The sequence below is a fragment of the Nansenia antarctica genome, assembly GCF_963989245.1.
Source record: "Nansenia antarctica genome assembly, chromosome: 6".
Taxonomy (NCBI): Eukaryota; Metazoa; Chordata; class Actinopteri; order Argentiniformes; family Microstomatidae; genus Nansenia; species Nansenia antarctica.
This window is the reverse complement of record NC_137676.1, coordinates 32,552,708-32,575,945: the sequence shown is the minus strand read 5'-3', so window position 1 is coordinate 32,575,945 and position 23,238 is coordinate 32,552,708. Positions and strand designations below refer to the sequence as shown.

Below are 23,238 nucleotides of genomic sequence, written 5' to 3'. Positions count from 1 at the left end.
GCTGGTGAGGCACACACATACACACTCACACACACACACACACACACAGTATTGTTTTTATTATCAGAAGTGTGTGTGTGTGCGCGTGTGTCTCTCACCAGCTGTGGGTGTGTGTGTGTGTGTGTGTGTGTGTGTGTGTGTGTGTGTGTGTGTGTGTGTGTGTAGGAGCTGCAGCTACAGGAAGCTTTAGCTGCCATGACCCGCCTCCAGGAGCATTCGGCCAATGAGAGGAAGGCGTTGGAGGAACAGACGTCCCTGCAGGCCAATGAGCTGCAAGAGGAGAGGGTGAGGCTGAACACACACACACACACACACACACACACACTGAACTGAAATCAGTTCATTTAGAAACAGTCAGTTAAAAGTCTTTACAAACTAACTGTAAACATGGCGGACACCAACGATAACATCACTATCATTTCGCTGGCGGCCAACAATTTGACACTATTGTGTTAACATTAAAGTTAGCTAGCTTTCTGTTGCAAACTTTAATGACGCTGACTGTAGATACTCGTTAACTAACGTTGCCATTTTCATCTTTTAAAATTCATTCAAATTAATGTTAATTCATCCCAGGTAGAAATATGATTATTACCTGTTTTTTTACAAGTAGATGCATGTTGAATAATATTCTCTAGAGCACCAATCAATAATACTCTCTAGAGCACCAATCAATAATACTCTCTACTCTCTAGAGCACCAATCAATAATATTCTCTAGAGCACCAATCAATAATACTCTCTAGAGCACCAATCAATAATACTCTCTAGAGCACCAATCAATAATACTCTCTACTCTCTAGAGCACCAATCAATAATACTCTCTAGAGCACCAATCAATAATACTCTCTACTCTCTAGAGTCTAGAGCACCAATCAATAATACTCTCTAGAGCACCAATCAATAATACTCTCTACTCTCTAGAGTCTAGAGCACCAATCAATAATACTCTCTAGAGCACCAATCAATAATACTCTCTAGAGCACCAATCAATAATACTCTAGAGTACCAATCAATAATATTCTCAAGAGCACCAATCAATAATACTCTCTAGAGCACCAATCAATAATACTCTAGAGCACCAATCAATAATACTCTCTAGAGCACCTGATTCAACTAATCAAGTATAAAGCAATTATGATCTATAACAGTCAGCTTGTGCAAAGAGTTATATCTGTGATTTGAGGAATGAAAATATAGTTTTCCGAGAGCACAGTGCTCTGAATGTTCAAACAGGGACTCTGAGCGCTCGGAATTTCCGGCATAAGACTCAGATGAATCTAAAGATCTCTTACTGGTTCTCAACTGGAAACGATTCTCGATTCCTATCCATATACCTAACCCTTTTTTTGTGGTGTGTGTGTGTGTGTGTGTGTGTGTGTGTGTAGGGGTCCAGGCTTCAGGAAGAGCAGCGTCTAGGGGAGGCCCTGGAAGAGGAGAAGAGGAGGAGAGCGACTGTGGAGGAGGAGAGAGAGGAGGAGAGGAGGAGGAGGGAGGCTCTGGAGGAGGAGAAAGAGGAGGAGAGGAGAAGGAGAGAGACTGTGGAGGAGGAGAGAGAGGAGGAGAGGAGAAGGAGAGAAACTGTGGAGGAGGAGAGAGAGGAGGAGAGGAGGAGGAGAGAGACTGTGGAGGAGGAGAGAGAGGAGGAGAGGAGAAGGAGAGAGACTGTGGAGGAGGAGAGAGAGGAGGAGAGGAGGAGGGGAGAGACTCTGGAGGAGGAGAGAAAGGAGGAGAGGAGGAGGAGAGAGACTGTGGAGGAGGAGAGAGACGCGGCGCGGAAAGAGAGAGACACAGAACGCATGGACAGAGTCCTGGAACAGGTATATGTGTGTGTGTGTGTGTGTGTGTGTGTGTGTGTGTGTGTGTGTGTGTGTGTGTTAGTGTTAGGGCTGCACGATATTGGAAAAAACTGACATTGCGATATATATTTTTTCCTGTGATATACACTATATGGACAAAAATATTCTGACACCCGAACATCACACTCATATGTGCTTGGGCGAGAAGGACGTAGTCGCGTTTATTAATTCATCCCAAAGGTGTTGGAGGGGGTTGAGGTCAGAGCTCTGTGTGCAGGCCAGTCAAGTTCTCCCAGACCAAACTCGGTAAATCATGTCATTACAGACCTTGTGTATGGGGGCATTGTCATGCTGAAACTGGAAAGGGCCTTCCCCAAACTGTTTCTGCAAACTTGGAAGCATACAATTCTTTAGAATCGCATTGTATACTGTAGCATTAAGATTTCCCTTCACAGGAACTAAGGGGCCGAGCCCAAATTATGAAAACAGCCCCAGAGAATTGTGTCCACATACTTTTGTCCATATAGTTTACAAATCCAGGAATGTTCACCAGATGACTTGTGTAGTAGAGGCTTCTTTTTTTTTTTTTATAAATTTGTTTTTCAGATTTTATCCCTTTTTCACCCAATTTGGTAGCCAATTTAACCCAACTTAGCATCCAATTATCCCCTGCCTATTGCATAGGATCCGCCGCACGACCCCGTGGCCGGCAGTCCCAGAGGAGGGCGCCAGGCAGACTAGGCTGACTGGCTCCTGGAGCCCAGTACCGTTATTCCGGCACCCAGGGGGCGGTGTTGCGCGACGGATCCTAGTCCAGAAATACTCCTATACCCCCCTCGGAAGCGGCCGGCCAATATGCGCTTCCCGTGTGCCTCGGCCATATCTGGATCTGGCGAGCCGGGATACGAACCCCGGCCCCGGTGGGCAGCATGCACTAGCGGCCAGTGCGTAGACCGCTACACCACCGCGGGGCGTGTAGAGGCTTCTTAACAAATCCAAATCACTTCTACTTGGGTGAGAGAGAGGTTCCAACAAACAGTTCCGTACAAAATCATATTGCTATCAGCATTATCCACTGTTACTACTATGGAAAGTATACCTCTCCTGGTGTTTTGCCTGTTCTTGATGGTCAGTTGGAAAGTAAATGCGTCAGTCTCGACGTTCCATCAAACTCCAAGAGCTCTCCCGACAGGTTGTTCTGTCAAGACTGAGCTCCTTAACCTCCTTTGCCTTTTCCTCATCAGGAATTGAAGCCAAGACTGCTGTTGCTGATCCATTTTGTGAGCTTGAATCCACCCGTTATGATCCCATCACGTTACGGTGATATATTACCTTGCCGCTTTTGTTTTGAAGTTGTGGAAACGTCTTTATTGTCGGAACGTGCCGGTTATTGTCGTTCAGAGAACACCGCTCCACTTTGACCAGTGAAAACCTGACAATGTTTGTATTCAGAGAATGCAGTGCCACGCATCCATGCACCCACTGGGGGCGGCTGTGGCGCAGGAGGTAGAGCCGGCGTCTAATGATCGTAAGGTCGGCAGATCGGCGGTTCGAACCCCGGCTGGCCACATGTCGAGGTGTCCTTGGGCAAGACATTGAACCCCCAAAATGAGCGGGCCGGTGCCTTCCATAGTAGCTTGCCGCCATTGGTGTGTGAATGTGTGTGTGAATGGGTGAATGAGAGGCCACTGTAAAGCGCTTTGGAATAAGGCGCTATATAAGTCAGTCTATTTACCATAGCACATAGGGCCCTGAGGTCTTTGGTCAGAGATATGAAGCGTTGTTCTGTAGAGCAGCGGTTCCCAACCTTTTAGGACTCACGGCCCACACAGATATGTCCAGTATTCGCGGCCCACTCAGCAGCGCGCGACTTTTTTTCCGCGTGCACGCGCATGAAACGCGCACGAGCGCTCAAAACAATGACGTAATTTTACCAAAAACTAGAGGGAGCGTGACAAAAAATTTACAAATAAATAGCGGTTAAACCATTAAAGCCGAGCGGCGATGTTTTATATAGCAGGTGATCAAATACCAAGATCGTGTTCAATATTTACGACCAAACATCCTTATGTGTGTGGGCAACTCCCGACTCCCGACTAGGGTTGCCAGATGGGCTCGGGTTTTTTGGGTGGAATTATCGGTTTTAGACTGTGGTTAGGGTGGAAAATGTCGATCCCATCTGGCAACCCTGTTCGCGAGTCCGGGATGGAATGTAGCCAATCAAGAAGCGAGCTGACTTCTTCTTTTCGGATGGAAATATCGGCGCACACCACACACAATACAATCAAGGCTGTTAAATCCAAGATTTTTTATCTTTTTAAAATTAAAACGTTTTTGTAACAAAAAAACGTCAATAAAACATTTTTTTGCCCATGATTTGGCGGCCCACTTGCAGTACTCTCGCGGCCCACAGGTTGGGAACCGCTGCTGTAGAGACAGTCTTCAAGCAATCATCCACATAGAAGTTTCTTTTGACTTGGTCTACAGCCTTGTTGTTGAACTAGTTTGTATTTTCATCAGCTGTCATTTTGTCAAAGCTGGCAGGAGATCTGACTGCTCCAAAGAGATGGACTGTCATCCTGTACTGTACTGTACTGTACTGTACTGTACTGATTTTGTGTGATGTCCCCGTTTGCCCACCAGAGGAACCTAAGGAAGTCCACATCTTCAGGGGGTACTCGTACCTGGTGGAACATACCTTCTTGTATGCTGTCAGAACTGCAGAGTCACTCCCCATCTTCTATCGGAGACTGAAGACCCATCCCTTCAGGCTACACCTTAACTGCTCCTCCCCCTATACTGTTTCTCCTGAGATTTCTACTACCCCCTTGTACTGTTTCTCCAATGTCTACTGAAGAAAAAAGAAAATCTTCTTCTAGCACGACGACTGCCAATGGCCGCTGGCCTGAGATAGATTACTCTTCCTGCTACGACTGGTGGATTGATGATTTACTTAGTCAAATGTATTGATTGTAAGTCGCTTTGGAATAAGGCGTCTGCTAAATGCCAAAAATGTAAATGTAAACTTGAAACTTGATGGTAAAACTATATATCGTGCAGCCCTAGTGTGTGTGTGTGTGTGTGTGTGTCTGTGCGTGTGTCAGTGTGTATGTACGGCTCCCTTGTCAAAGACACCTTGGTCCCTGCTGAAATAATCATTCAATAGTGTGTGTGTGTGTGTGTGTGTGTGTGTGTGTGTGTGTGTGTGTGTGTGTGTGTGTGTGTGTGTGTGTGTAGGCGCGGTTTGAGGCCCAGTGCTGTCAGTTGGAGGTGGCTCTGAAGCAGGAAACTGACCGACTGGAAACTCTGCAGGAGAAGCACAGGTACATAACAATACTGTAGATGAATGCTCCTGTCGATTAACACTGACTGGCTTTGAGCAGCAAGAAATACAATGAAAGACAAATAAGGAATGTCCACAAATCAAGTTAAAGTTGAACTCAAAACGGCTTTATTTCATATCCCAGACTCATAAATGTATCTTTAATTCTTTGTACTTTGCACAAAATCAAACAGAGGCAACAAAGACCAGACATTAACATCTATAACCCTCCAATCAACCACCCCTGGTCTGTAGAGGGTGACAAAAACATAAGGAAATGAGAATCTGAGTATTGAGTATTAATCAGTATTATTATTCTTTTTTTTTTTCAGGAACCAGCTTCTGGACCTAAGCGCTCGTCACGAGAGAGAACAGTCCTCCCTGACGCAACAACACCAGCTACACACTCTGGACACACACACCAGGTACACACTCTGGACACACACACACACACACCTGCTTCCTTTGGGGGACTATTCCATCAACTAACCCTAACCTAACTAAGGTCATGTTCTCACATGAAAGTCCGAATCAAGACCCGGAGCAAGCGGATGAGATGAAATTATTTCTCTGATTTGCGTTCTCACAGCCCTTCATGTAAACGAAGTAACATACGCAATCGAAGCAACAGACGTGGTAGTTGATTGGTCAGAATAATTGAGAATTGCCTGTTCGTCCCTCTCTTATACAGATCAACACACCTGTGCTGTTGTTCTCCTATGGACTGCCTCAAGCAGCGTTCTCACCAAAAGCGAAGCGAAGCAAAGTGATGGATGCGTCATTTTTAACCGGAGTGAAACCACCCTTTTTAAGCGGAGCATCCGACGGGTATTTGCTCCGGGAGTTACTTCGAATGCGTGTTCTCACAGCTCCAAACGACGCAGAGCAAAGCGAATTTTATCCTAAACTCCGTTTCAAGTGAAGCAAATGTTCTAGTGAGAACACCCCCTAAGTCAGCGCTTAATTGAAAAAGCCTGGTTAGTCTTAACGTCGACTGTGACTTAAGGCTCAAGTCATTCCATTAACACAATTAAGCTGTGTCTCATCAACGCTAACTCTGGCCAGACTTGTAATGTCTTGCTTTGGGCAAACAGAGTAATAAGCAGCCCAGAACAGCCGATTGTCGAAAAGAAGATCCTATGACGGGAAAAGAAGATACTATGATAGGAACAGAAGATACTACAGGGTATCCGCGGTGTCTTGAAAAGTATTAAAAGTTGATAAATCAATTTTGGGAAAATAAAGACCCTTAATAAGTATTAAAAAGGCTTATCACGATTTTATGAGGTCTTGAATTTTGTAGGTCTTTTTCTGAATTAGACTCTGTCCAAAGAGTTTGAGTCCTAAAAACTTTTAGTAAAAGTTCGTGAATTTATTACAGTGTTTCCTCCAGGATTTTTTACATTAGTGGTGGGGGGGTGACTTTTCGCGTGCACGCGCATGAAACGCGCACTGGCGCTCAAAACAAAGACGTAATTTCACCAAAAACTAGTCATTAAAGCCGAGCAGGTGATTTTATATAGAAGGTGATCAAATACAAAGATATCCTGAGGCTACAGCTGCAGCAGAACATGCGGAACGCGCATACAGCACTGAACATCGGTTACCGTATAATATACATGTGACTGACAGATACGCCCAAGACACTGACACACACAGAAAGATCATCAGCTCATCGAATATGAAGTACACAAGAGATAATTAGCTCATCGAATATGAAGTACACAAGAGTAGAGTACACATGGAACCGGGAACGCGCATACAGCACTAAACAACATACGTAGAATATAAACTTGTGACTGACAGTCACATACATACATATACACACACACACACACACACACACAATGAAAGATCACCAGCTCATCAATACGAAGTAGGCCTACATGAGAGTACCAGTGGCGGCTGGTGCTAAATTTTTTGGGTGGGGCACAGGTTATGGGGGCATGCTCCACGGGGAAGAATATCAACTTTAAAATCTGGATTTACAGTCGATTTTAGCATGAGAATAACAGTGTTTCCCCTAGGTTTGCTGCCTTGGGGGGGTGGCATGGACCGTGGCATGGACCCCCCCCCCCAGGGGGTAAGACCCTGCGACATACCAGCGTCATGTCCAGGGGGTGTACTAACTTGTACATTAAGCCGCCTCACGCTACGGAAACAGGAGATAGGCTCCTTCCCTATGGGCCATTAGGCTCGAGAACCATCGGTTCTCAAGGCTACTTACTTATGTGGTCTTGACTACCTGTCCACTTTCTCACCTGGTTCTTGCTCTCTCTCTCTGGTGTGCCGACACCATCCTGCTCTCTCTCCTTCTCTCCCTCTCTATCCTCCTCTCTCCCTTTTGCTGTCAACCAAAAGGCAAACATAACAACCAGAGTATTTATAATCTAATAAGAGGTATAAATTGATCCATATCAATTTATAACATAATTATAATTGAATTTTGGATTGCTGTGGGCAATGCAGTCAGATAATGTCATTTTGACATTACTCTCTCACCTGGAAAAAAAAACATGTCCAACTATACTATACAAAACAGACATTTCAAATGCTTCAATCCACTGTCCATGTACTGTAAATATGCCATTATGGTATTACCAATGAAGCCCAATTCTAGCAGAATAAGAAAGATTGTATATCTACTTTAACTTAAGTAAAATAATAAAGTGCATCCAGTTAGCTCTTTAGCTGGCATGTGTGCAGCAGACTAGCTCATCTCATCACCTCTGAGCTAGCTAGCTTGATAGTTCTTTGACACTATTTACAATGGAATTATAGTCATTGTCAAGTGTCAGTCAGACACTTTCTAGTCACAATAATAACGACCAATTTTAACCAACTTTCTCTGTCAGAACACTCAGCAATTATATTTGCTAAAATTTCAACTTGCTTACTTTCTATCTGAAGACATCTCACCCGGCAAAAACTCTCTCGCGTCGCGCGCACAATGTTGTATTTCTGGTTTGGAGCCGGAAATTGCAAAACGTCACGTTTGACGTCAGACTTAACAACCGGATATTCAGGGCGCAATTTTTGCGCCCCGGCCGAGAAATAGGAGACAGCCAATTGGAGTGCTGCTACAGCTCACGTGTAGGCCAAAAGTATTTGGCCTGCCATAGACTTGCATTCGGCCGGCGCCCCGACTCCTCCCCCTATGTATTTTAACAGTGAATTTTACACACACACAGATAAAATGTTTATTGTATTGGAGGATTTTTAATGAATGCTGATAGGCGCCGACAGAATATCAGCCGCATTTTGTGAATAAACAATGTTTATTTAAAAAAAAAACTTTTACAAATCGCAACTAGGAAGTGAAGGTGGGGGCGGCGCCCCAGCGCCCTCTATCGGCCAGCCGCCACTGGAAAGTACACTCACAAAACCGGCTAACATTACTCACTAACTGTTTACACAAGTAAAATCACAGTGTAAACACTAGGACTTTTATTCAGAACCTTTTTTTTTTTAGGACTTTTATTCAGAAACCTTTTTTTCAGACTTTTATTCTGAAACGTTTTTTTTAGGACTTTTATTCAGAAACTTTTTTTTAGGACTTTTATTCTGAAACTTGTTTTTTTAGGACTTTTATTCTGAAACTTTTTTGGGACTTTTGGACCAATCACAAAACTGTTTTGCAAGCACGTCGCTTCGGGCGTGTTGAGCGATTAAAAAAACAAAGATGAACCGGAAATTCTGTTGTATGATAGTGGTCTAGTCTATTGCAAACTAAAACTGTTAAGTTAAAGGTGTCACTGATGTAAACGGTTACAGCTCGAAGTGGCGGTGAGGTCTGGAAAAATATTGACAAGGTCTTTAAAAAGTCTTAGAAAGGTATTGAAATTAACCTCAAGATTCCTGTATATACCCTGTACTATGACAGGAAAAGAAGATACTATGACAGGAAAAGAAGGGAAAACGAGAGCGCAGAGCGGTGTTCTGTGCAGCAGTGGAACAACCCCTACTGATGGAGCTTTATGAAGACCATCATAATAATACTTGTATTGCCATGCAATGAACTTGTCAGTCAATTGTTGGAATTTGGTATTTTATGCTCTAGGCAAGGGGTCCACCATAGACGGCGACCCTGGAGCAATTAGGGGTTCGGTGCCTTGCTCAAGGGCACCTCAACACATGGCCAGCCTGGGTTCGAACTGCCGACCTTGCGATCTACCTCCTTAGCCACAGCCACCACTATAAAGAAGACGCAATCACCAAAAAGGGCAATACTGTCACAATTAATAAGGCACAGGAGATGGCTTGGCATAAAATTGTTGACAGATTGATTAGATGTTGACAAGTTCATTATCATTATTAAAAAATAATAGTAATAAATATTGCAATGCTGTCCCTCCCCCTCCCATTGTGTCTGTGAACCTCACAGGGGTTGTGATTATACGAAAGAAAGACCTTGCACTTTTGCTATATATAGTAATACTATATACCATATATACCTACTACATATCAGCAGCAATACTTTATGAAAATATCATTTGAGCCTAGCCGAACACATCCCATATGTCAACAAAAACAAACTATACAGTATAATAACTCTTTATTCTTTATATTCACTCCTTATTCCGCTGTTTATGAAGAGGTACAAATAAGTGATTCTTTAAGAAAATACAGTATTTTGTAGTTTTTGTCTGAGAAATCAATAAAATAATATTTTTCAGTCAATTTGTCTGCAATCTAATTTATTTATTTTTTAATCGTGAGAAAATCGTATCGTGAATCGTATCGAATCGTTGAGTTGATTGCATCGTTACATCTCTATTACTGATGACGTATCAGCGTCTTGAAGTCACACGCACACACGCAGGCCTACCTCAACAAGAAGCTAGTCTGACAAAGGTGTGTGTGTGTGTGTGTGTGTGTGTGTGTAGGCTGGCCCAGGCTCAGCAGCGTTGTGTGTTGTTGGAGGAGAGGAGGCGGAGCCTGGAGGCCCAGAGGGAGGAGCTAGTCACCAGGCTGCGATCACATTGGACAGAAGCCCTCCGACTGCTGGGAGCACAGGTACACACATACACACACACACACACACACACACACACACACACACACACACACACACAACCATTGTCATGGTTAGAAAGACTTTCCTCAGTTCATCAACACAGGATGATCAGGCTGATTGTAACCTCATCATCCTGTCTGTGTGTGTGTGTGTGTGTGTGTGTGTGTGTGTGTGTGTGTGTGTTGCAGGCTGAAGGGTCCTCTGACCCGCTCTGGGATGAGCCCAAAAACTGGATGAACAAGGAGCTAACGTCTGGGGGGGACACACCAGGTACACACACACACACACCTGACACCTGACCTTATCCATCAAAAAAAAATGCAGGCGACCAGGAAATTCACAAGTTGTTGATCTGATGCAAAGGAAAACTGGAGAACAGTCAAGTCCATGGGAAATCAGCTTACTTCTCCTCATCTACCTGCTGTGCTGTCTCTATGGTATATCTACCTGTCTCTATGGTATATCTACCTGTCTCTATGGTATATCTACCTGTCTCTATGGTATATCTACCTGTCTCTATGGTATATCTACCTGTCTCTATGGTATATCTACCTGTCTCTATGGTATATCTACCTGTCTCTATGGTATATCTACCTGTCTCTATGGTATATCTACCTGGCTCTATTGATTGATTGATTGATTGATTATACTTTATTGTCCCCGAGGGGAAATTTGTCTTGGGCATGGTACTTTCATGCTTCAAGTGCAACAGAGACGATACATACAACATACAGTAGACAAAGTAAACAACAGGACCGCAACAAACATTGAGTGACATTGGCAGCAGTTTCCACCTGGACATGGCATCATTTGGTATAAATATATATTGCACATAACCCTTCAAGTGGTGTTTTCGAATATTGCACATGGCCCTTCAAGTGGTGTCTAAGATAAAGTGCAGGTGCTGGTGATCATGTCCTAATCATCGTTTCTGCTTGAGCGAATTGATTAGTTTAATGGAGAATGGGACAAATTATAGTTTTAAGAGCTTATAATTACATCTTGGCATGCGAAGCCTTCTACCTAGGGGGAGAACTTCGTATTCTGTGGAGAGCGGATGTTGGGGGTCTGCGATTATCTTGTTAGCCTTGTCCAGGACAGCTTTTTCATATAGTTTATTTAGGATCACATAGTCTCTTTCACCTACAATTTTCATAGCTGTTTTGTGAATGCTGACTAGTCTGTTTTTTTGTTGTACAGTTAAGTTGCCAAACCACACAATTATTCCATATCTGATTACACTTTCAACAATGGACTGATAGAAAATTCTCATGATCTGGTATATCTACCTGTCTCTATGGTATATCTACCTGTCTCTATGGTCTCTATGGTATATCTACCTGTCTCTATGGTATATCTACCTGTCTCTATGGTATATCTACCTGTCTCTATGGTCTCTATGGTGTATCTACCTGATATTTGGCGACATTGTTGGCACTGATAAGTCTAGATCTTCTTTATCTATATGAATGATATGACTCTTCTTTATCCATATGAATGATATGACTCTTCTTTATATGAATGATATGACTCTTTGTCTAAATGAATGATATGACTCTTCGTTATCCATATGAATGATATGACTCTTCGTTATCCATATGAATGATATGACTTTTCTTTAGATCTTAAAAATCTCAGTTTTGGTACTACTAGATCTTAGCGCTGCATTTGACACTGTAGACCACAACATTCTAATTGACAGACTAAAAACCTGGGTAGGACTTTCAGGCACTGCCTTAAAACGGTTTAGATCCTACATACAGGACCGAAGCTCCAATGTCTCCATTGACAACTTTGTGTACGGCCAAATTAAAATGACGTGGCGTTCCCCAAGGATCAATCCTTGGCCCCCTCCTATTCAATCTCTACATGCTTCATTTCAAGATAGAGATTTCCTTTTTTCCATAAATGTTGTTGTTGTTATTTGTCCAGAGACACAAGCTGTGGCCCTGGGACTGTCCAGACAGAGAGGAAGGGGAGAAGGAGAGAGAGGAGGAGGAGAAGAAAGAGAACGAGGAGGAGGAGAGAGAGGAGGGGGAGGGGGAGAGAGGTCTATGTGTGATCTCAGTGTTCTGAGTCTCTCCTTCTCTCCTCTGGAGCCACAACTGGACACCACCAACCTGACAGGTTAGACACACACACACACACACACCGCGCACACACACACACACACACACACACACACACACACACACACACACACAACACACACCGCACACACACAGACCACACAGCACACATTGCACACTGCACACACACACAACTTAACTTAACACTTAACTTGCTCCTATATGTGACTGCATCACTGTACTGAATCTGTCTGTCTCTCTCTTTATGTGTGTGTGTGTGCGTGCGGGTGTGTGTGTGTGTGTTCTCTTGCAGTGCGGACAAGTGGAGGTGTGGAGGAGGGATGGGACATAGGACGAGCTGAAAAGAGAGAGAGGGAGGAGAGGAGAGGAGGAAAGGGGGAGAGAGGGAGGGACATTGTGGGGACAGTAAAGGAGAGGGCAGAGAGGGGTCCACACCCCAACAAAGCCCTCCCCCCAGACCCCACCCCCAGACCAGACCCCACCCCCAGACCAGACCCCACCCCCAGACCAGACCCCAACCTCAGACCAGACCCCACCCCCAGACCAGACCACACCCCCAGACCAAGCCCCTCCCCTGAACCCTCTAGAGGAAGGAACAGCGAACTACAGCACTACGTTTCCATGGTGAGCAGGTCTTCAACATACACACACACACATACACACACACACTCACAGAGAGCTATGACAGTCAACCATCATAGCTGTGATCGTAAGAGAGAGACAGTAGAGAGAGACAGTAATAATCTTCTGTGTGTGTGTGTGTGTGTGTGTGTGTGTGTGTGTGTGTGTGTGTGTAGTTGTTAGATCGTTCTCCAGGAGAAGTGGACAGTCCAGCAGAGAGACCACCAGGTAACCTTGGGAACCAAACATGTGTTTTCGTGGAATACGGTGTATGTGTGTGTCTGTCTGTCTGTCAGTCATGTTAGTGTATGTGTGTGTGTGTGTGTGTGTGTGTAATGTTATTGAGTGCGTGTATATGTGTGTGTAATGTTATTGTGTTTGTGTGTGTGTGTGTAACCTTGGGAACCAAACATGTGTTTTACTAGAATACTGTGTGTGTGTGTGTGTGTGTGTGTGTGTGTGTGTAATGTTATTGCGTGTGTGTTAGGGCTTTCACACCACCAAGGAACCGTTCTGGATCTCGTTCCCGAACCTAGTCTGGAACCTGCCGGAGGTTAATAATAAATTGGTTCGGAGCCTGAAAAGTTGATTCTCAGCGCGAACCAAAAACTAGAACCTTGACGTTGTCAGTGGGTGTGTCATATTCCAGGCTGCGAACACTAACAAGAAGGAAGTAGACAACATGTAATCTAAATCTAATCATTAGCGATTTAAAAAATTAACAAAACTTTTCATGGTTAGCAAACACACACACACACACACACACACACGCACGCACGCGCCAACGAACTTCGTAAGCCTTTTCTATGATTAGTAAGAGAACCTGTTTAGAAAGTGTCTTTTTTTTTCATAGAAATGTTGTTTATTTGTTTAAAAATGTTTATTTCAGATTCTGTAGTGGAAGATATTATCTTCATTTCCAGTGAAGTAGCTGCAATCTTGTTGTGACATTTTTGTTTATCCCGCCCCTTCATCACCCATCGTTGATGACGCTGATGATTCTGGTTACACTGGTATGAACGCAGGCTGGTTCACCAGACAGCACCAAGGTTCAGAGGCTTCAGAACAGGAACAGTTCCTTGGCAGTGTGAAAGCCCTGTGTGTGTGTGTGTGTGTGTGTGTGTGTGTGTGTGATGTTATTGTATGTGTGTGTGTGTGTGTGTGTGTGTGTGTGTGTGCGCGTGCGTGTGTAATGTTATTGTGTGTGTTTAACTTTATTGTGTGTGTAATGTTATTGTGTGTGTGTGTGTAACTTTATTGTGTGTTTGTGTGTGTTTAATGTTATTGTGTTTGTGTGTAATGTTATTGTGTGTGTAATGTTATTGTGTGTGTAATATTATTATTATGTGTGTGTGTGTAATATTATTGTGTTAGTGTGTGTGTAATATTATTGTGTGTGTGTGTGTAATATTATTGTGTTTGTGTGTGTGTAATATTATTGTGTTTGTGTGTGCGTAATATTATTGTGCTTGTGTGTGTATAATATTATTCTGTGTCTGTAATATTATTGTGTGTAATATTACTGTCTGTCTGTGTGTGTGTGTGTGTGAGTAGGTCAGGTGGCGTCCCAGCTCAGGTCTCTCCTGGTGCAGTTCCCATCTCAGCCTGCCAGGGCGGCGCTCTCTCAGCAGCTCCTCTCCCTGCTGGCCTCTGAGGAGGAGGGCGTGGCCACCCCAGAGCCCCGCCTCCCTCGGAACACTGGGATCTCCCAGGCAATGAGCCAGGGGTCACGGGGGCGTGGTCAAGAGGGGAGGGGGAGGAGGGGGGGAGTGTGGAGGTGAGGAGGGGGTTAAAGTTGTTCTGTTTGTTGTTGAAAGAGTTTGGTTCAGTTTTTCTCCTGACATGTTGTTGTTTTTGTTGTTGTTGATGTTGTTGATGTTGTTGTTTATGATTCAGATGTTTTTACCAAATAAATGTCCTGATCTCGTTCCTGATAAGGTTCGGTGGTGGGGGGGATACTGAGAGTCATAGGGGGTGTTCTCACTACAGTCCCTGACAAAAGTCTTGTCACTTATCCATTTTGTAGAAACAACAGTTTATAACCTGACTTTTAATTAATCCATTGGTTTTAGAAATGGCTCATATGAAAGCAAAAACCCTCCCAAATTATGTTTAATATACCAAAATAAATGTGCTTCACTGAAGTAAGATTGATCATTTAATGAACACAGAAAGGTCAGATTTTGGCAAGACAAAAGTGTTGTCGCCTACAGAGAGTATTGTGAACATTTAACAAATAATTTACTTCAAATACAAAAATATGTTGCATAACATCAGTGAATTAAGTAGTGGTGCTGTGAGATCCATATCTAATATCTTGTATGACTTCCATGAGCTTGAAGGACTGCATCCATGCGGTTCGGCAATGATGCATACAATTTATTGATGAAGTCATCAGGAATAGCAAAGAAAGCAGTCTGACATGCCTCCCAGAGTTCATCAAGATTCTTTGGTTTCGTCTTCCATGCTTCCTCTTTCATTCTACCCCAGACATGCTCAATGATGTTCATGTCTGGTGACTGGGCTGGCCAGTCCTGGAGCACCTTGATCTTCTTCGCCTTGAGGAACTTATGTAGAGATGGAAGTATGCGATGGAGCACCATCCTGCTGCAAAATTTGACCCCTTTTATGGTTGGGAATGTAAGAGGTAGCTAATACTTCTTGATATTTTAGGCTATTGATATTGCCTTCCACCCTGCAAATCTTTCGCACACCCCCATACTGGATGTTACCCCAGACCATGATTTTCCGGCCACCAAACTTAACTGTTTTCTGGGTGAATCTCGGATCCATGCGGGCTCCAGTAGGTCTCCTGCAATATTTGCGGCGTCTGTGATGTAATTCAACCGAAGAATCATCTGAGAAATCCACCTTCTGCCACTTTTCCAGCGTCCATCCTTTTAGCAGGCTGTGGGTCTTGTCAAATGCCACACTGATTCGACCATGGAGGCCATTTCGAGACAGAATTCTACAAACTGTTCTGGTTGACACGGGGACTTGAGGTGACCAGGCCTGGTGGAGCTCTGCTGCAGTGGAAAAGGGGCTGGCCTTGGATTTTCGAGCCAACAAACGGTCCTTCCGAGCAGTTGTCTTACGGGGTCTGCCGGACCTGGGCTTGTCAAAAACATCTCCAGTCTCTTCAAATCTTTTTCTTATTCTTTGTACTTGACGCTGAGACACATTGAAGGTGTCAGCCACCTCAGCAGTGGATCTGGTCTTCAGCCTCTTGATAATCAACGCTTTGGTCTCAGGGTGAATCTTAGGCATGTTGTCAGAGGTCAAGTTGCAGTTGATGTGAAGGTCTGGTGTGCTGGGGTTCTTTTTATACACACCCACTAATTGATTGATCAATTATTGATCACAAGTGAGGCTGTAATCTAGGATTGGGTGCATCATATGACAAGGCGACAAGACTTTTGTCTTTGCAAAAACTGACTCAGTGGGCTTTACCAAGCTGTGAACGTTAGAATGCTTTTCAGCAGTTTCGTTTTGCACCAAAACATTATTTCAAAAGCTGTTGGGATTGAATTTAGCCATTTCTTGTAAAAATGTTTTGATTAGAAATATATTTGAGGGGCACTTAAGGTCAACTTGTACCAAAGCGACAAGACTGTCAAGTCAGGGACTGTAGAACATTTGCTTCACCTGAAACGGAGTTTAGGATAAAGTTCGCTTTGCTCTGGGTTGTTTGGAGCTGTGAGAACGCGCATTCGAAGTAACTCCTGGAGCAAATACCCGTCGGATGCTCCGCTTGAAAAGGGTGGTTTCGCTTCGGTTACAAACGACGCATCCATCACTTTGCTTCGCTTTTGGTGAGAACGCTTCTTGAGGCAGTCCATAGGAAAACAACAGCGCAGGCGTGTTGATCTGGATAAGAGAGGGACGAACAGGCAATTCTAAATGTTTCCGTGGTTGGGGTCTGAGGTGTCCTTGATGATGTTTGCCGCCCTCCGTTGACACCAGGTTGCCTGGAGGGACTCGGGAATCTACAGTTGCCTCAGAAGGCTTGGTCTTGTTTCATGTGTCTTATTAGCTCCTACTGACCTCACTTCACACAGACAGAGAGGAGTAGAGACTCAGACTCAGTAGAAGTTTATTACTGGATCAGTTTACAAAACAAAACAGCATGGAGTGTGTACAGTACTGCAGAGCTTGGAGTAGCAGACATGAACACACACCTCACATGCACACCCACATCAGATCTGTCACAGTGGTATACCTTGGATTACTTCCCATTATGTGTATATAACACACACACACACACACACACACACTCATGGCTGCATGCGGATAGCTCCGTCCAGCCTGATGACCTCTCCGTTGATCATGGGGTTCTCGGCCAGTGATGTCACCAGGTGGGCGAACTCCGCAGGGTCTCCTAGGCGCGAGGGGAAGGGCACCTGGCGGGCCAGGAACGAACGCACCTTCTCAGGTAGACCCGCCAGGAGAGGAGTGGAGAACAGACCTGAGGAGAGGGGGAGAGAGAGAGAGAGAGAGTTGTCATGGCAATATACTGTAGCTTTTACATGGAGAGATAGAGGAAAAGTGTGTGTGTGTGTGTGTGTGTGTGTGTGTGTGTGTACTGACCAGGAGCGATGGTGACCACACGGATGCCCATGGGTGCCAGGTCTCGGGCAATGGGTAGAGTCATCCCAACAATACCCCCCTTAGAGGCTGAGTACGCAGCCTGGCCCACCTACAGAGTGAGAGAGGGAAGAGGGAAGGGCTGTTGAGACAGTGTGTGTGTATGTGTGTGTAAAAATGGTAAATGGACTGCACTTATATAACGCTTTCATCGCTTTACCACGGCCTCTCATTCACCGATTCACACACACATCCACACACCAATGGCAGCAAGCAACCATGCAAGGCGCCAGTGTTCAGTGTCTTGCCCGAGGACACCAACACATGGATGGGAGCCGGGGATCGAACCGCCAGGCCTTGCGACAGTTAGACGCCGGCTCTACCTCCTGAGCCACCACCCGCCCCACTGTGTGTGTGTGTGTGTGTGTGTGTGTGTGTGTGTATACCTGTCCATCAAATGCAGCTACGCTGGCAGTGTTGATGATGCAGCCTCTGTGTCCGTCTGAGTCTGGTTCATTCTTCCCCATCTCCCCCACGGCCAGGCGGATTACGTTAAAGGTCCCCGCGATGTTCACCTACACACACACACACACACACACACTGTAGAGAACATTGTTCCTGTCCTAACGCCTACATCCCCCTCTCTGAGGCTCCATGGAGGCCAAGACAGACTTCCAACAGGCTATATGCACACTCTCTTCCGCATTCCGACTCTGCCATGTACTTTATTTCCGGTGTCATGTCCCCCCACCGGCGCGCGTATTTAAAAACCATGGCTGCATTTAAAAAGGAAGTAAAAAGGAAAAGGGCTTTAAACTATATGTTTCAAGCTACATCGAAAATAAAGTACATGGCAGAGTCGGAATGCGATAGTGTGCATATAGCCTATTGGTGGAAGAGATCCAGCCATGGTACCGTGAGCACAACAAGCGCTACGTCTAAGAACAGGGTTCCCACACCTTCTGGAACATCAAATTCAAGCACCTTTCAAGGACTTTCAAGACTCAATACCCTCAAATTCAAGGACCCAACACGGCATAGTTTGAGACAGATCTAGATGAGAATTTATATATTAGGAACTATCCAACAATTCACAGACAACAATTAAAAAGAGAGATTTGAATGTGTGAACACTAGATGGTCTCTTGCCTTCTCTACCACAGCAAAACAATATATTGTGAAATATGTGTAAAGTTAAGCAATACAGACACTTATTTACTAGTTAAGTTTACTAGCTAAGTAAAACATTTTTTTATATAAAAAAAAAATTCTTGAGAGAGAGAGAGGAATTCAAGCACTTTTAATGACCCATGTCTATTTTCAAAAACTTTTAAGACCTTGATTTGAAACTTTCAAGGATTTCAAGGACCCGTGGGAACCCTGTAAGAAGGAGGGGGTAGACATGAGCCTTGGAATCTGATACATTTTGTAAATATATATACATATATACAACCGCTTTCTTCATCCGTGAACTATTATGGAATTGCAATGGTTCTCCAACCCATTAGGATTATGACTGAAGTCATCGTTATTCATCTTGTTGTTGTTTAGACAAATTCATAATTCCAAGTAATTCATTCTCAACAGTATTTGGACCCCTATTTCCATTACAACACATACGTTATGTCCAATAATAATTATGGAAATAAGCTATATTGTGTGTGTGTGTGTGTGTGTGTTTCTTACAGTGATCACACGTGTGAAGTCCTCCAGACTGTGAGGGACGTCCTTCTTAAAGTTGTAGGTCTTCACCGCCACGGCGATGCCCGCACAGTTCACCGCCAGGTCCAGTTTCCCAAACTTCTCTCTGGCCAAGGCAACGGCCGACCGCACGTCAGTCTCCGACGTCACCTAGGCACAAAGTCACATAGGGTCCCACACAAAGTCACAGACTCCGCTGGCAGAAGGATGAAACTGGAGAAACACTTTGAAAAGGATGCCATTTCCACCAACATCAATCTAAATATTACCTGTCACGTATTATATATGAAGGAGTGCACACAAAGAATATACGTGCACACTGCACATTAGGGTTGGAAGGTTTTACGGTTAAACCGAAAACCGCGGTTTCTAAAAATCATCAAAACCGTTTTTTTTTTTTTTTTACATTTCATCACAACGTCATAAATTGCTAGATATAATAAACTATAGTGTGTGGTTGAAGGGCGCCCCCCTCCCCTCTCTGGAAGAGCTGTACAACACACGCTGCCTCAGGAAGGCCTCCAAGATCTCCAGGGACCCATCCCACCCTGGGAACGAACACTTTGTTCGGCTGCGCTCAGGCAGGCGGTTCAGGACCATGTTCGCACGGACAAATAGACTGAAGCTCAGCTTCTACCCGAGGGCCATTCAGGCCCTGAACACAGCAAAGACCTAGGTTCTAGGCCCTGGACAATCTAGACAACTTGATGGCAGCTACTAGATTGTAAACACAAGTGCAATATTGAAATACAACTGTGAACATTTCAAACCTGCTAACTGTGACACTTTAAATGTGCAACAATACTATGTGCAATATGACAACCCTTGTGTACATAAGGTTCAGATATAGGACAAGTTAGGATATTTATAGCATAGAGTACAGCACAGTGTTTTATTGTATAGTATAGTAGTATAGTATAGTAGATAGTGTACATAGCCTTTATATATGTAAACCAGCTCTTTTCCCTTTTTTATTTTATTTTACCCTTGGCCCTCTTGTTTTTAGTCTTTTTCCAAGCACCAGGGGAGCCCCCCCCTCCTAAATGTCGTTGTATGGTACCTGTACTGTATTAATGACAATAAAGACCATTCATTCATTCATTCAAGATGCTATGAAAGTGATTTTTGTAAACAATGTTGTCAATAAATTAACTGTCTAAAAAGACTGAAGGTCTGAGGGGAGAGGCCAGGGTTAACGACAGGGGAGAGGCCAGGGTTAACGACAGTTGAGAGGCCAGGGTTAACGACAGTTGAGAGGCCAGGGTTAACGACAGTTGAGAGGCCAGGGTTAACGACAGTTGAGAGGCCAGGGTTAACGACAGTTGAGGGGCCAGGGTTAACGACAGGGTAGAGGCCAGGGTTAACGACAGGGTAGAGGCCAGGGTTAACGACAGGGTAGAGGCCAGGGTTAACGACAGTTGAGAGGCCAGGGTTAACGACAGTTGAGAGGCCAGGGTTAACGACAGTTGAGAGGCCAGGGTTAACGACAGGGGAGAGGCCAGGGTTAGGGACTGAAGTGAGAGACTGTGGGATTAAGAGTGAGGCGGTACAACGGATAGACGTACATCTGCGGGAGCGAAGGCGCAACGGTCTCCGAGGCTGGCTGCCAGGGCGTCCCCGCCCGAGGAGGGCAGGTCCAGGATCACGGCAGACGCTCCCAGCTGCAGCAGACGCTCCACGGTGGCCCGGCCCAGCCCTGACGCCCCACCGGTCACCAGACCCACCATACCCTGCAGGACAGACACACAAGGACAGAAGTCAGGGACACAAGGACAGACAGTCAGGGACGACAGACAGACAGACACACAGGAACACAAGGACAGACAGTCAGGGACGACAGACCGACAGACACAGAGATACACACACACAGATCAGAAGTAAATAGTAGTAGGCTAATATTGAGCAGACATGGAAATTAATGGGTTACAGGCTGGCTATAAATCTTCACACACAAAAAAAACACTATACACGTTTAATGCCATAACGTTATTGTCAGTGGTGCACTTGGAGCCCAGGCAGGTTAGGTAGCTGCTACACGGACTACTGAGGGCACTATGAACCCTCAGCAGTGTACCTCGCATTGGTACGCATACAAAGAAACTTGTCAATGGCATTACTTAGAAGAACCGAACTGACAAACTGTGCCTAAACTCTCCAGCCTTTAAATACACGCTAATGTATGTGACCTGATTAGATTACTGCAGAAGCAGGGTCATTTTTATTGAACAACATCCTTCTTTAAGTGTTTTTTTTCTCAACTCCTCACCTTGACACTCCGAATGTTCGCCATGTTCACGCACCCAGACTGTGTCGCGTCACATGTGCTGCAGAAGGATTGGGGGAGAGAAACGGAAAACTCCTCCCATTTTAAATAATTTGACCAATTGTAGAGCGCTTAGAAGAACGCCCCGTCCAGTCATTGGCTAATGGTTAGAATAAATATGAGAAAGGCTGTCCAATCAGAGGAGCCGTCTAGTCTCATCAAGGTCAGTGTGCACCACTTGATGTGTGTTTGTGTTTGTGTGTGTGTCTGTGTTGTCTTGTCATGTCACTGACTCAAATTCCAGAATCCCTTTCCACGGGTGTATTCTATGCAGGCCAGTAAAGATGACGATACCGGTTTCACAGACAAGGCTTAAGCCTAGACTAAAAAACATCTTCAATGGAGATTTTACATTGTAAGTGTGATTTAGTGTAGGACTAGGCTTAAGACTTGTCTGGGAAACAGGCCCATAGATTCGTAAATTCAGTGGAAATTGAGACCAAGGCCCTATTTATAAACATATTCTCCTCCTCCTCCACCCTAACCTGTGTTACACTGTGTTGATGTAATTCCTGATTTAGCAGGATATAATTGGTGATTCAGTCCAGCATCCAAAGTGATGCTGTGAGTCAACTCGACATATAACTCAATATAAAACTCCAACTGTTGCTGCCTGACGCAGTTCACAAACACATGCACACATCTCCAATCCTTAAGAAAACATTGTTTATTACACACAAGGTCCACACATTTCATTGGCAACTGAGACTTAATATGCACACGTGATTCAGATGTATTGATGCTATATGGCTACACTGTGGAAGGCAGTAAGTCGTATAGTTATCTCCAGAACAGGGGTGGCAATATCCCACACCCCACAACAACACAACTTACTACCTCAACACAGCAAAGCTCCCATTTAATACCGAGGTCTAAACAGCACAACAGAACAACGTTTAAACACACATCAACCCAATTAATAGCTACAAACAGCGACATTAAAGAACCGCCGATTCTATTGACGGCAACTGCTGTCTCTATGATCTTCCTCTTAGAAATGCACTCCTCTGGTCGTCGTGGCAACGTCGTCGGGTGATGGGGTTGGCAGCCATGATGACGTCTGGTCGCCGCGGTGATGCTGGGGCGATGGTTTGGTTGCCGTGAGAAAGACAGTAGGCTGTATAGTTATCTCCCAGATCTGGTGTGATCCTAAAACTATACAAACTACTACCTCACCCCACAGCCTCCACCGTGTAACACACACACACACACACACACACACACACACACACACACACACACACACACACACACACACACACACACACACACACACAGCAAACTCACCCTCCTCCCTTGTCACCCACACTCCCCATCTTGATGTCCACACCTATGGTTTCTCATCCTAAAGGTGCAGGAGATGAGGGACAGAGCTAATACTAAGACAGACAGACAGACAGACAGACAGACAGACAGACACACACACACACACACACACACACACAGACATCTTCCAGTGAGGACATGCCCTCCAGACACATCAGAGTTCTTGTGCTCACCACGACCTGCGGGCAGAACCACACTAGTTACACAGACACACTCCACTGACGTACATATCATTATGTTTGCACCATCTCCTTCTTCAGCCCTGTCTCTCATACGGAGCTAGAATCATCATATCTACTCCTATCTACAGTATTCCTGTTGAGTAAAGCACTGCAGTACAGCCAATGGTTAGCTAGCCACCTACGTCTCCAACTTCAGTAGCCATACATCCCACGCAACATATCCCACTATCGTTGGCCTACATGTACAATAGCAGCATTGGGGATGTGTGATAAT

At 44.7% G+C, this 23,238-nt stretch overlaps 2 protein-coding genes across 2 annotated transcripts in view; one reads left to right on the top strand and one right to left on the bottom strand.

The window, feature by feature from the left end:
* cntrob (centrobin, centrosomal BRCA2 interacting protein) overlaps positions 1–14,629 on the top strand; it is a gene marked incomplete at its 3' end in the record, with an annotated part of 27,732 nt that extends 13,103 nt beyond the window's left edge. The window contains exons 11-22 of the mRNA XM_080534358.1: positions 166–285; positions 1,388–1,456; positions 1,727–1,819; positions 5,036–5,121; positions 5,453–5,545; positions 10,007–10,136; positions 10,326–10,407; positions 12,070–12,125; positions 12,207–12,264; positions 12,520–12,851; positions 13,025–13,076; positions 14,403–14,629. Coding sequence (XP_080390484.1) covers positions 166–285; positions 1,388–1,456; positions 1,727–1,819; positions 5,036–5,121; positions 5,453–5,545; positions 10,007–10,136; positions 10,326–10,407; positions 12,070–12,125; positions 12,207–12,264; positions 12,520–12,851; positions 13,025–13,076; positions 14,403–14,629 — 1,398 coding nt within the window. The remainder of the gene's footprint in view (positions 1–165; positions 286–1,387; positions 1,457–1,726; positions 1,820–5,035; positions 5,122–5,452; positions 5,546–10,006; positions 10,137–10,325; positions 10,408–12,069; positions 12,126–12,206; positions 12,265–12,519; positions 12,852–13,024; positions 13,077–14,402) is intronic.
* Positions 14,630–16,924: 2,295 nt separating this feature from the next.
* hsd17b10 (hydroxysteroid (17-beta) dehydrogenase 10) lies at positions 16,925–21,434 on the bottom strand. Its single transcript, XM_080534014.1, has 6 exons — positions 21,400–21,434; positions 20,699–20,863; positions 19,119–19,283; positions 17,879–18,007; positions 17,436–17,544; positions 16,925–17,313 (listed from the first exon to the last, which is right to left on the bottom strand). The coding sequence occupies exons 1-6, from the start codon at positions 21,421–21,423 to the stop codon at positions 17,123–17,125; spliced, it is 783 nt and encodes a 260-aa protein (XP_080390140.1). The 5' UTR covers positions 21,424–21,434; the 3' UTR covers positions 16,925–17,122.
* Between the last annotated feature and the right edge of the window lie 1,804 nt (positions 21,435–23,238).

Excerpts from the sequence above, each read along its gene's own strand:
- hsd17b10 (XM_080534014.1), bottom strand. The coding sequence starts at position 21,423 with ATGGCGAACATTCGGAGTGTCAAG. Across the intron at positions 19,284-20,698 it reads GCGCCTTCGCTCCCGCAGAT|GTGACGTCGGAGACTGACGT; the intron begins GTACGTCTATCC and ends CTTTGTGCCTAG. Across the intron at positions 17,314-17,435 it reads TGTGGTCACCATCGCTCCTG|GTCTGTTCTCCACTCCTCTC; the intron begins GTCAGTACACAC and ends CCCTCTCCTCAG.